At 46.2% G+C, this 13,348-nt stretch overlaps 1 protein-coding gene across 9 annotated transcripts in view; it reads left to right on the top strand.

Moving 5' to 3' along the window:
• The window catches only part of LOC115125476 (chromodomain-helicase-DNA-binding protein 9-like), a 197,731-nt gene that overhangs the window by 100,148 nt on the left and 84,235 nt on the right, over positions 1–13,348 (top strand). For all 9 annotated transcript variants that reach the window (XR_010461738.1, XR_010461737.1, XM_065013186.1 and 6 more), the window contains 5 exons: positions 4,349–4,592; positions 7,357–7,533; positions 7,864–8,007; positions 10,621–10,719; positions 10,861–11,017. Coding sequence is in view for 7 of the 9 variants with exons in the window: in XM_065013186.1 (XP_064869258.1) it covers positions 4,349–4,592; positions 7,357–7,533; positions 7,864–8,007; positions 10,621–10,719; positions 10,861–11,017 (821 nt within the window). In the remaining 2 variants the exon portion in view is untranslated. The remainder of the gene's footprint in view (positions 1–4,348; positions 4,593–7,356; positions 7,534–7,863; positions 8,008–10,620; positions 10,720–10,860; positions 11,018–13,348) is intronic.

Below are 13,348 nucleotides of genomic sequence, written 5' to 3'. Positions count from 1 at the left end.
CCAGTGAAGCAGTGAGCTGACAGCATGTCTGTACCGAGACAGGGAGACGCTTGCCCAGAACCTTCTGACTTCTAGCTTGGTTTAGTATGCAAAACCTGTGAAGAATGTGGTTAATAGGCTTGGACGGTATGTCGTATATACCATATACCGGGGTATTTTGAAATACCAACAGTATGATTTTAGTTTTGATTTGTTTTTTGGGGGTTTTGGGGCACCCTAAGCTCAGGGGTGCGTGCTACACCACTGCTTCTAACTATCAGTTAACTATCTAAGATAAATGATCTCCTGCTCATGGCGCCAGCTATGCATTTGGTTTAATAACTTGCTAGCTATATGGCTAGCTTGCAATATCACAGCTCTTGGTTACAGCAGAGACAATCAACCCCCTTGATCAAGATCTCTACTGCTTGAATTTTCTTTGTGCATAATAAAAATAAATACATTTAAAAAAATATATATATATTTATTTTTATTAAGCACAAAGAAAATTCAAGCAGTAGGGATATATAGCGGCGGCAGGTAGCCTAGTGTTCAGAGCGTTGGGCCAGTAACCAAAAGGTTGCTAGATCAAACCCCCGAGTTGACAAGGTAAACATCTGTCATTCTTCCTCTGAACAAGGCAGTTAACCCACTGTTCCTAGGCCTTCATTGTAAATAAGAATTTGTCCTTAACTGACTTGCCTAGTTAAATAAAGGTAAAAAATATATATGCACGCACACTACATGGCCAAAATTATGTGGACACACCTTCAAATTAGTGGATTTGGCTATTTCAGCCACACCCGTTGCTGACAGGTGTATAAAATTGAGCACATATTGTCAGTAGAATAGCCCGTACTGAAGAACTCAGTGACTTTCAGCGTGGCACCGTTTGTGTATGTACAGTTGAAGTCGGAAATTTACATACACTTAGGTTGGAGTCATTAAAACTCGTTTTTCAACTACTCCAGACATTTCTTGTTAACAAACTACAGTTTTGGCTAGTCGGTTAGGACATCTACTTTGTGCATGGCAAGTAATTTTTCCAACAATTGTTTACAGACAGATTATTTCACTTATAATTCAATGTATCACAATTTCAGTGGGTCAGAAGTTTACATACACAAAGTTGACTGTGCCTTTAAACAGCTTGGAAAATTCCAGAAAATTATGTCATTGCTTTAGAAGCTTCTGATAGGCTAATTGACATAATTTGAGTCAATTGGAGGTGTACCTGTGGATGTATTTCAAGGCCTACCTTCAAACTCAGTGCCTCCTTGCTTGACATCATGGGTAAATCAAAATAAATCAGCCAAGACAACAGAATAAAAAATTGTAGACCTCCATAAGTCTGGTTCATCCTTGGGAGCAATGTCCAAACGCCTGAAGGTACCACGTTCATCTGTACAAACAATAGTATGCAAGTATAAACACCATGGAACACCACGCAGCCGTCATACTGCTCAGGAAGGAGACGCGTTCTGTCTCCAAGAGATGAACGTACTTTGGTTCGAAAAGTGCAAATCAATCCCAGAACAACAGCAAAGGACCTTGTGAAGATGCTGGAGGAAACAGGTACAAAAGTATCTATATCCACAGTAAAACGAGTACTGTATCGACATAACCTGAAAGGCCGCTCAGCAAGGAAGAATCCACTTCTCCAAAACGGACATTAAAAAGTCAGACTACGGTTTGCAACTGCACATGGGGATTGCAAGCCGAAGAACACCATCCCAACCGTGAAGCACGGGTTTGGCAGCATCATGTTGTGGGAGTGTTTTGCTGCAGGAGGGACTGGTGCACTTCACGAATGGATGGCCTCATGAGGAAGGACAATTATGTGGATATATTGAAGCAACATCTCAAGACATCAGTCAGGAAGTTGAAGCTTGGTCGCAAATGGGTCTTCCAAATGGACAATGACACCAAGCAAACTTCCAAAGTTGTGGCAAAATGGCTTAAGGACAACAAAGTCAAGGTATTGGAGTGGCCATCACAAAGCCCTGACCTCCTATAGAAAATGTGTGGGCAGAACTGCAAAAGCATGTGCGAGCAAGGATGCCTACAAACCTGACTCAGTTACACCAGCTCTGTCAGGAGGAATGGGCCACAAATCACCCAACTTATTGTGTGATTTGGGTAGCCTTGTGGAAGGCTACCCAAAACGTTTGATCTAAGTTAAACAATTTAAAGGCAATGCTGCCAAATACTAATTGAGTGTATGTAAACTTCTGACCCACGGGGAATGTGATGAAAGAAATAAAAGCTGAAATAAATCATTCTCTCTACTATTATTCGGACATTTCACATTCTTAAAATCAAGTGGTGATCCTAACTGAGCTAAGACAGGGAATTTTTACTAGGATTAAATGTCAGGATTTGTGAAAAACTGAGTTGAAATGTATTTGGCTAAGGTATATGTAAACCTCCGACTTCAACTGTATGTGTGTATATATATACACCCTTTTTGTGCCTGCCAGTAATACCACATACCCTGGTATGGTACAGGAACGGTATGAAAATACTGCCCAACCCTAGTGGTTAATAATGTTTTTTAAAGGGAAGAACACAACGGCATAAACATGCAGTACTGGAAAACACTGCACTCCGCCACATAGGCTAAATGAAAAGATTGAAAGGTTGTCTGTCTTGCTTTTTACACTATCTTTGAAAAGAGGATGCTTTCATTGACTTAAGGATTTTTTGGGTGTCTGTTTTGATTTGTGTCTTAGTCTTACATTTTTTTCCATGAGGACATTTTCATTCACTTATCTTGTTTGTTTTCGAGGCTTCGTCACTGCGCAGAGGTAGTGTAGATGTTTAATTATAAATGTTTTCCCTGTGTTGTGTTGAGATCGTGCAGTGATTTGGCTGAGTTAACATTATTAATCTGTGTTCCTCTGAGGCTTGTGGATTGTTTACTGTTCTGCTATCAACATCCTCTTTATTTACATTTTTATTTTACAAGGCATGTCAGTTAAGAACAAATTCTTATTTTCTATGACGGTCTAGGATCAGTGCCTTCAGGAGCAGAACGACAGATTTTTACCTTGTCAGCTCAGGGATTTGATCTTGCAACCTTTCAGTTACTAGTCCAGCACTATAACCACTAGGCTACGCTGCCGTTGGGGAAAGGGAAGAGGAGGAAGACAGAGAGAGAAAGATGGAGAGCGACAGAGGGAGACAGAGATATAGAGAGACCGATCAAGGGAGAGAGAAAGATGGAGAGACAGATCAAGGGAGATAGAAAGATGGAGAGACAGATCAAGGGAGACAGAGATATGGAGAGACAGATCAAGGGAGACAGAGATATGGAGAGACAGATCAAGGGAGACAGAGATATGGAGAGACAGATCAAGGGAGACAGAGATATGGAGAGACAGATCAAGGGAGACAGAGATATGGAGAGACAGATCAAGGGAGACAGAGATATGGAGAGACAGATCAAGGGAGACAGAGATATGGAGAGACAGATCAAGGGAGAGAGAAAGATGGAGAGACAGATCAAGGGAGAAAGCGAGTGAGTGTGGAACACATCCCAAATCATCTATTTGTAGCCAGGCTGTAGTGTTGCTACTGGGACTGTGTTTCAGAGTGCTGTGAAGTTCTTAAAGGTCCAATGCAGCACTTTTTAAAATCTCTATCAAATTATTTCTCGGTAACAATCAAGTACCTTAAAACGGTCAGAAAGAAACAAAAATAGCTTCTTAGCAAAGAGCAATTTCTCAAGCAAGAATTTTGCTAGGACTGCCTGGGATGGGTCTAAGTGGGGAAATCTGAAAACTAACTATTATTGGCAGAACGGTTTGGAACTCTCTTTGTTATTGGTCTATCAACTAATTTACTGTGATGTTACCAGGCAGGCCAAAACAACATCCCACCAAAACAGGCTGAAATTTCAGCTGGTATTTTCAATCAGCTCTTACACTGAAAGGGCATTATCATAATTTTCACAATTTCAGAGTATTATTCCATCCTCATATTGTGGAAATATTTATAAAACATAGGAAATCCTGTTTTTGACTGCACTGAGCCTTTAAGTTGAAGGAAAACAGTATAGGAAGCAAGTGGGAGTATTTGCTCTTTGCAATTAATGTCAAGATTCGCTGTAACACCCCCACCCTCTGGACAACCAGATTAATGTTCTGCCTGAATACTAGAGGAAGGATTCTGTTCAGCCCAGTCTCATCACTTAGTATCAATATCAGACAGGACCACAACTACTCTATACATTTTTTGGGACTGTAATCTCTCTCTCTCTCTCTCTCTCTCTCTTTCTTCCTCCAACCCCCCTCTCACTTCCTCTCACTCCTTTCTTACTCCCTCCCTGCCACCCATCCCTCTCTCTCCCTCTCTTCCTCCCTGACAGACGGAACTGTATCCTGGCAGATGAGATGGGTCTGGGGAAGACCATCCAGTCCATCACGTTTCTGGAGGAGATCTGGCGTGTGGGCATCAGGGGCCCCTTCCTCATCATCGCCCCCCTCTCCACCATCGCCAACTGGGAGAGGGAGTTCAGAACGTGGACCCACCTCAACGTCATTGTCTACCACGGCTCCATGGTCAGCAGGCAGATGCTGCAGCAGTACGAGATGTACTCCAGAGACACACAGGTAAACAACAACATAAATAAACAACACAGGCTAGCAGTATGAGATGTACTCCAGAGACACACAGGTAAACAACAACATAAATAAACAACACAGGCTAGCAGTATGAGATGTACTCCAGAGACACACAGGTAAACAACAACATAAATAAACAACACAGGCTAGCAGTATGAGATGTACTCCAGAGACACACAGGTAAACAACAACATAAATAAACAACACAGGCTAGCAGTATGAGATGTACTCCAGAGACACACAGGTAAACAACAACATAAATAAACAACACAGGCTAGCCGTACGAGATGTATAGTCAGGGACCCACAGATGAACAACAATGTCAACAACAGATGGGTCCTTGACGTTTCAAAAAGTTGTTCTCTGATGAGGGGAGGTGGTGGTTGTCAAAAACAACAGCAAAAGGGCCTTGAAACCCGCTGGCAGCCAGCATCTCATAATGGGGACTAAGAACAGGAGATAATGTGATGCACATCATTAACTGTGAAAGATGAAGTGAATCTCAGGTGTCTCTCTGTTCCATTCAAGTAATGACAGTATTTGTATCAGGGAATAGTGACATGATATCAGAGATACTCAGTCGGACAATGAGATTTGTCCAAGGAGAGCTTGCAGGCCACATAATGAGAGAGAGATATTGAGATTGAGTAGCATGACTGTCATGTTCCAGCATGCCTAGTCACCTTACCTATATACATATCTATCCCTAATGATCCAGTATCCCTTCACATTGTAAATATGCTACCTGAACCGTGTTCTTCTTATTTCTTATCTTGTGTGTTTTTGTTCTACCTTGTTATTTTTAGTATTACATTGTTATTGATTACTGCATTGTTGGGCCTTTCACTGTACTTGTGGTTGTGACGTTAAAGCTTGAAACTTGAAAGCAGGACACAATTTAAAGGCACATGAGAAGGGTTTGAAGGGTGGCACATGTCAGGCAGTAGCCCTGGTTTGAAGGGTGGCACATGTCAGGCAGTAGCCCTGGTTTGAAGGGTGGCACATGTCAGGCAGTAGCCCTGGTTTGAAGGGTGGCACATGTCAGGCAGTAGCCCTGGTTTGAAGGGTGGCACATGTCAGGCAGTAGCCCTGGTTTGAAGGGTGGCACATGTCAGGCAGTAGCCCTGGTTTGAAGGGTGGCACATGTCAGGCAGTAGCCCTGGTTTGAAGGGTGGCACATGTCAGGCAGTAGCCCTGGTTTGAAGGGTGGCACATGTCAGGCAGTAGCCCTGGTTTGAAGGGTGGCACATGTCAGGCAGTAGCCCTGGTTTGAAGGGTGGCACATGTCAGGCAGTAGCCCTGGTTTGAAGGGTGGCACATGTCAGGCGGTAGCCCTAGTTTGAAGGGTGGCACATGTCAGGCGGTAGCCCTGGTTTGAAGGGTGGCACATGTCAGGCGGTAGCCCTGGTTTGAAGGGTGGCACATGTCAGGCAGTAGCCCTGGTTTGAAGGGTGGCACATGTCAGGCAGTAGCCCTGGTTTGAAGGGTGGCACATGTCAGGCAGTAGCCCTGGTTTGAAGGGTGGCACATGTCAGGCAGTAGCCCTGGTTTGAAGGGTGGCACATGTCAGGCGGTAGCCCTGGTTTGAAGGGTGGCACATGTCAGGCGGTAGCCCTGGTTTGAAGGGTGGCACATGTCAGGCGGTAGCCCTGGTTTGAAGGGTGGCACATGTCAGGCAGTAGCCCTGGTTTGAAGGGTGGCACATGTCAGGCGGTAGCCCTGGTTTGAAGGGTGGCACATGTCAGGCAGTAGCCCTGGTTTGAAGGGTGGCACATGTCAGGCGGTAGCCCTGGTTTGAAGGGTGGCACATGTCAGGCGGTAGCCTTGGTTTGAAGGGTGGCACATGTCAGGCAGTAGCCCTGGTTTGAAGGGTGGCACATGTCAGGCAGTAGCCCTGGTTTGAAGGGTGGCACATGTCAGGCAGTAGCCCTGGTTTGAAGGGTGGCACATGTCAGGCAGTAGCCCTGGTTTGAAGGGTGGCACATGTCAGGCAGTAGCCCTGGTTTGAAGGGTGGCACATGTCAGGCAGTAGCCCTGGTTTGAAGGGTGGCACATGTCAGGCAGTAGCCCTGGGAAAATGTTTTTTCTGCAGTTGTTGGCAGAGTAATGTGGAATGACAGACAGTGGTTAGGAGATCTTAGTATGCAAATGTAACAGGGAGGAAGGGGAATGAACGGAAGAGGGAGGAGTGGAAAGAGGAGCTGCCACAAGGCTGTCTCACTGTAAGACTGTGATACCACAGAGCTTATTCTTACAGCACGGCTCACCCCTTAACACACAGGGGCGGCAAGATTGCCTAGTGGTCAGAGTGTTGGACTAGTAATCGGAAGGTTGCAAGTTCAAACCCCCGAGCTGACACGGTACAAATCTGTTGTTCTACCTCTGAACAGGCAGTTAACTCACTGTTCCTAGACCAGTTAACCCACTGTTCCTAGACCAGTTAACCCACTGTTCCTAGGCTGTCATTGAAAATAAGAATTTCTTCTTAAATAAAGGTTAAAAAAAATTAAACACAGGGAGTCGCCTTAATACACAGGGGATCATGGAATCACACACACTGTGCAGGATGTCTCACTAGATATGAGAATGGTATATTTCTCAAGGACCATCTTTATATTGTCTTCTCAAATGATTGAAATCACTGATATTTCTTTACAAGGCATTATACACTCAACCATTGAGAATGAGAAGAGCTGAATGAATGGAAGAGTTGTATTGACTCCCTGTGCATTTCTTCCTGGTTTCCCTCCAGGGTCGTGTGGTGCGGGGAGCCTACAAGTTCCACGCCCTCATCACCACCTTTGAGATGATCCTGGGCGGCTGTCCAGAGCTCAACGCCATCGAGTGGCGCTGCGTCATCATTGACGAGGCCCATCGCCTCAAGAACAAGAACTGCAAGCTGCTAGAGGGCTTCAAGCTCATGAATCTGGTATGTCCAAGTCACTGAGCATAATGTAGGGCAGAACTGAGCAAAGGGCAGAAATGCAGCCATTACAGCTTGAATGTTTGAGATCCTGGGCCTAGTGTGTCTCCAATCAGTACCTTGTTGGTGTGTGGAGAGAAGCAGTGAAACGTGCCCTAATGGTAACCATCACTGTACACCAATCTGGTTGGATCTTAAGATTGTTTGTGATTGAGGTCTCCCCTCTCTCTGTAGTTGTGTTCAGTGGAGGCACAGCTTGTTGGTTGGAGTTCCTATGCTGTGTGTCTTGTATTGTTTCTAACTTACATCTCTCTCTTCCCTCTCCTCTCTCTCCAGGAACACAAAGCTCTCCTGACAGGGACCCCCCTCCAGAACACAGTAGAGGAGCTGTTCAGTCTGCTGCACTTCCTGGAGCCTCAAAGCTTCCCCTCAGAGAATACCTTCATGCTGGAGTTTGGAGACCTCAAGACTGAGGAGCAGGTGAGGCTGTGTGATTCTATCATGTGGTTGTTGGGTTCGTATCAAGTGTGTCGCTGTCAGTGTGAGTGTGTGAGTATTATGTTGTTGGGTTCCTATCAACAAAGTGTGTATGTGAGAAATACTGTGTGTTATAGTTTAGTCTCTGCCTGTTTGCCTGTGTGTGAGTGTGTCCTTTACCATCACTGATCATAATGAATATGATTATTAATACAGAAGCTAATTTGTTTTCATATGGTGTCAGGGGACATGAGTGTGTTTTCCCCACTCACCCCACCTGGTGTTTGAACAGTGTGTCAGTGTGTGGAGATAATGATCCTGTTGGTACAGATGGGACTCTGAAGGAGAATAGAGCTCTCACACGCACACGCACAGACAGACAGACAGACAGACAGACAGACAGACAGACAGACAGACAGACAGACAGACAGACAGACAGACAGACAGACAGACAGACAGACAGACAGACAGACAGACAGACAGACAGACAGACAGACAGACAGTGCTGTTTTGGTAAGTTATGTTATGTTAAAGGCCCTTTAGCATTATGCTGATGTAATTACAGTTATTTAGAAACCCTATTATCAACCTCATGGACTTCATCGGTCTGTTAAGTGTGAAAAATCCAGCAGCGTTTCAGTTATTGACACACTCAAAAACGGGTGTTCCTGGCATCTACTACCATACCCCGTTCAAAGGCTTTTAAATATTTTGTCTTGACCATTCACTCTCTGAATGGCACATTCAATGTCTCAATTGTCTCAAGGATTAAAAATCCTTCTTTAACCAGTCTCCTCCCCTTCATCTACACTGATTGAAGTGGATTTAATAAGGGATCATAGGTTTCACCTGGTCAGTCTATGTCATAGAAAGCAGGTGTAGATGAAGGAGAGGAGACAGGTTAAATAAGGATTTCTATGGTGTTACTAATGTTTTGTACACTCTGTATTGTACTGGTTTGACAATCATACCACTGGCCCATGGTCAACCCCTCTTAATCCTGCTAATCCTTCAGCACCTCTGGTTAAAATCATGTGTGTGTGGGTGCGTGTGTGGGTGCGTGTGTGGGTGCGTGTGTGGGTGAAGGTGTGGGTGCGTGTGTGGGTGAAGGTGTGGGTGCGTGTGTGGGTGTGTGTGTGGGTGCGTGTGTGGGGGAAGGTGTGGGTGCGTGTGGGTGCATGTGCGTGCGTGTGTGGGTGGGTGAAGGTGTGGGTGCGTGTGTGGGTGCGTGTGGGTGCGTGTGTGGGTGCATGTGCATGCGTGTGGGTGTGTGTGTGGGTGCGTGTGTGGGTGAAGGTGTGGGTGCGTGTGTGGGTGCGTGTGGGTGCGTGTGGGTGCATGTGTGGGTGCATGCGTGTGTGGGTGTGGGTGCATGTGCGTGCGTGTGTGGGTGAATGTGCGTGTGTGGGTGAAGGTGTGGGTGCGTGTGTGGGTGCGTGTGGATGCATGTGCGTGTGTGGGTGCATGTGCATGCGTGTGTGGGTGCATGTGCGTGTGTGGGTGCATGCGTGTGTGGGTGTGTGTGTGGGTGCATGTGGGTGAAGGTGTGGGTGAAGGTGTGGGTGCGTGTGTGGGTGCGTGTGGGTGCATGTGCATGCGTGTGTGGGTGCGTGTGGGTGCATGTGCGTGTGTGGGTGCATGTGCATGCGTGTGTGGGTGAGTGTGTGCGTGTGTGGGTGCGTGTGGGTGCATGTGCGTGTGTGGGTGAGTGTGTGCGTGTGTGGGTGCGTGTGGGTGCATGTGCGTGTGTGGGTGCATGTGCATGCGTGTGTGGGTGCGTGTGGGTGCGTGTGTGGGTGCATGTGCATGCGTGTGTGGGTGCGTGTGTGGGTGGGTGCATGTGTGGGTGCGTGAAAGAGTGCGTTTCCATTCCAGACTCTCCACATGATAACCTGTATCTTCCATCTCTCTGTATCCGTCTCTTTGTGTCTGCGTGTGTGGGTGTGTGTGTGGGTGCATGTGGGTGCATGTGCGTGCGTGTGTGGGTGAAGGTGTGGGTGAAGGTGTGGGTGCGTGTGTGGGTGCGTGTGGATGCATGTGCGTGTGTGTGTGGGTGCATGCGTGTGTGGGTGCATGTGCGTGTGTGGGTGCATGCGTGTGTGGGTGTGTGTGTGGGTGCATGTGGGTGCGTGTGTGGGTGAAGGTGTGGGTGAAGGTGTGGGTGCGTGTGTGGGTGCGTGTGTGGGTGCATGTGCATGCGTGTGTGGGTGCGTGTGGGTGAGTGTGTGCGTGTGTGGGTGCGTGTGGGTGCATGTGCGTGTGTGGGTGAGTGTGTGCGTGTGTGGGTGCGTGTGGGTGCATGTGCGTGTGTGGGTGCATGTGCATGCGTGTGTGGGTGCGTGTGTGGGTGCGTGTGGGTGCGTGTGTGGGTGCATGTGCATGCGTGTGTGGGTGAGTGTGTGGGTGCGTGTGTGGGTGGGTGCATGTGTGGGTGCGTGAAAGAGTGCGTTTCCATTCCAGACTCTCCACATGATAACCTGTATCTTCCATCTCTCTGTATCCGTCTCTTTGTGTCTCAGGTCAAAAAGCTTCACATATTACTGTAAACTGTGTCTGTGTGTATGTGTACGTATGCATGCGTCCATATATGAACATGCATATCTCGGTCTCTCTCAGGTCCAGAAGTTGCAGGCCATCCTGAAGCCCATGATGCTGCGTCGCCTCAAGGAGGACGTGGAGAAGAAGCTGGCTCCTAAGGAGGAAACCATCATTGAGGTGTGTGTGTGTGTGTGTGCGTTGTGTGTGTGTGTGTTTGAGATTGAGTATTTGTGTTTTTTTGTTTTTTTTGTTTTGCTGACTGATGTGGTTTCTGTGTATTGTCCTATATAATTGAATGTTTCTATATAATGTGGTCAGGTGGAGCTGACCAACATCCAGAAGAAGTACTACAGAGCCATCCTAGAGAAGAACTTCTCCTTCCTGTCTAAAGGAGTCGGCCAGGCCAACGTCCCCAACCTGGTCAACACCATGATGGAGCTGAGGAAGTGTTGCAACCACCCCTACCTCATTAAAGGTACAGTGATATTGCTACAATCCAGGTTGTGGAACGCTGTATGTAGCCTCTTGATATATGGAAGGACAGTGTATGCCGTGTGGGGAAGGCTGATTTGGGTCACCGTCCATACCGGTAGTAAAGAGCTCTATAGCAGCCCCGGGGCAGAATGAAAACCTCTGAGTCAGAGACGTCCTCATTCCTCACTATCTTTCCCTATGGCGCTGTCTGTTTCTCTCACCCACCCTCCTCCCTCCATCTTTCTCCTAGCTGTGTCAGAATAGAGAAAGCAGGCCAGGAGGATGAGGCTCTGGAACAGATAATGGACTAACTTCACATCTCCCTCCGTTCATCCCACATCCAAAAGCTGCTGTGTTGGTCCATTGCTCTCCCTCTTCCCTGCCCTCCTTACCATAGCTGTCACTGGTGTACTTGTGCTCTGGTTAATCTGGTTAATCACAGTGCTCTCATACAAGGCCAGCCTAGTGAACTTTTGGCCTGTGGTTTGACATGCTTCTGTGTGTGTGTGTGTGTGTGTGTGTGTGTGTGTGTGTGTTAGTTTTAGTGAGGGCTAGGACAACTAAAGGATCAGCTTTAGAGTTGATAAACTGCCAAACAGAAATATGAAAGGCTTTCTAATTAAGCAGTAAGTCACAAGGGGGTGTGGAATATGTGCTCCTGAGTGGCGCAGCGGTCTAAGACACTGTGTCCCAATGCTAGAGGCATCACTACAGACACCCTGGTTCTAATACAGGCTGTATCACAACCGGCCGTGATTGGGAGTCCCATAGGGCAGAACACAATTGGTCCAGGGTCATCCGGGTTTGACCAGTGTAGGCCGTCATTGTAAGTAAGAATTTGTTCTTAACTGACTTGCCTAGTTAAATAAAGGTTAAATAAAAATAAAAAAACACTTTATAATAGCAATAAGGCACCTCAGGGGTTTGTGGTATACGGCCAATATACCACGGCTAAGGTTGTGCCTAAGAACAGACTTTAGCTGTGGTATATTGGCCATGTACCACAAACCCGAGGTGCCCTATTGCTACTGTGAACTGGTTACCAACGTAATTCGAACAGTAAAAAAAAAAAAAAAAAAAAATCATGCCCGTGTTATAAGGTCTGATATACCACGGATGTCTGCCAATCAGCATTCAGGGCTGGAAGTACCCAGTTTATAATATCCACTCGTTTGTAGTATGTCAAATCAAAAAAATGGGTTGTTAGACTTAATAAGCATTATAGAAGTCCTAACTCTCATATTGTCTTTGACCTGCATACAGATTAGTGTAATTATGGGACCTTTCTTCATCAAATCACATTATTTGTCACGTGCACCGAATACAACAGGTGTTGACCTTACAGTGAAATGCTTACTTACAGGCTCTAAACAATAGTGCAAAACGGTATTAGGTGAACAATAGGTAAGTAAAGAAATAAAAACAACAGTAAAAAGACAGTGATGGCGGGTGGTGGTTGGCAGGACACAATTCAGATAGCCCGGTTAGCCAATGTGCGGGAGCACTGGTTGGTCTGGCCAATTGAGGTAGTATGTACATGAATGTATAGTTAAAGTGACTATGCATATTTTTTTTATTTTATTATTATTTTTTTTTACCTTTATTTAACCAGGCAAGTCAGTTAAGAACAAATTCTTATTTTCAATGACGGCCTGGGAACAGTGGGTTAACTGCCTGTTCAGGGGCAGAACGACAGATTTGTACCTTGTCAGCTCGGGGGTTTGAACTCGCAACCTTCCGGTTACTAGTCCAACGGATATGATAAACAGAGTAGCAGCAGCGTAAAAGAGGGGTTGGGGGCACACACACAGTGCAAATAGTCTGGGTCGCCATTTGATTACCTATTCAGGAGTCGTCTTATGGCTTGGGGGTAAAAACTGTCCTAGACTTTGCACTCCGGTACCGCTTGCAATGCAGTAGTAGAGAACAGTCTATGACTGGGCTGGCTGGGGTCTTTGACAATTGTCTAAATCTTTTTAGTTTCCTGAGGGGGAATAGGCTTTGTCGTGCCCTCTTCACGACTGTCTTGATGTGTTTGGACCATTCTAGTTTGTTGGTGATGTGGACACCAAGGAACTTGAAGCTCTCAACCTGCTCCACTACAGCCCCGTCGATGAGAATGTGGACGTGCTTGGTCCTCCTTTTTCTGTAGTCCACATCTCCTTAGTCTTGTGTCGTGACATTGTATTAGTTAATGTGACGACTGTTTATCGAATGATTAAACGTTTCTAATTGCGTGATTAACTGAATCAAGCAATTATTAACTCATTAACCTGGGGCACCATGGGAAAACTAGTTTTTATTGAGTTCTATTTCCCAAATATCGATTTTA

This window comes from Oncorhynchus nerka, linkage group LG28, assembly GCF_034236695.1.
Source record: "Oncorhynchus nerka isolate Pitt River linkage group LG28, Oner_Uvic_2.0, whole genome shotgun sequence".
NCBI lineage: Eukaryota > Metazoa > Chordata > Actinopteri > Salmoniformes > Salmonidae > Oncorhynchus > Oncorhynchus nerka.
Note: the sequence above shows the minus strand (reverse complement) of the source record. Positions and strands in the feature narration are given on the sequence as shown.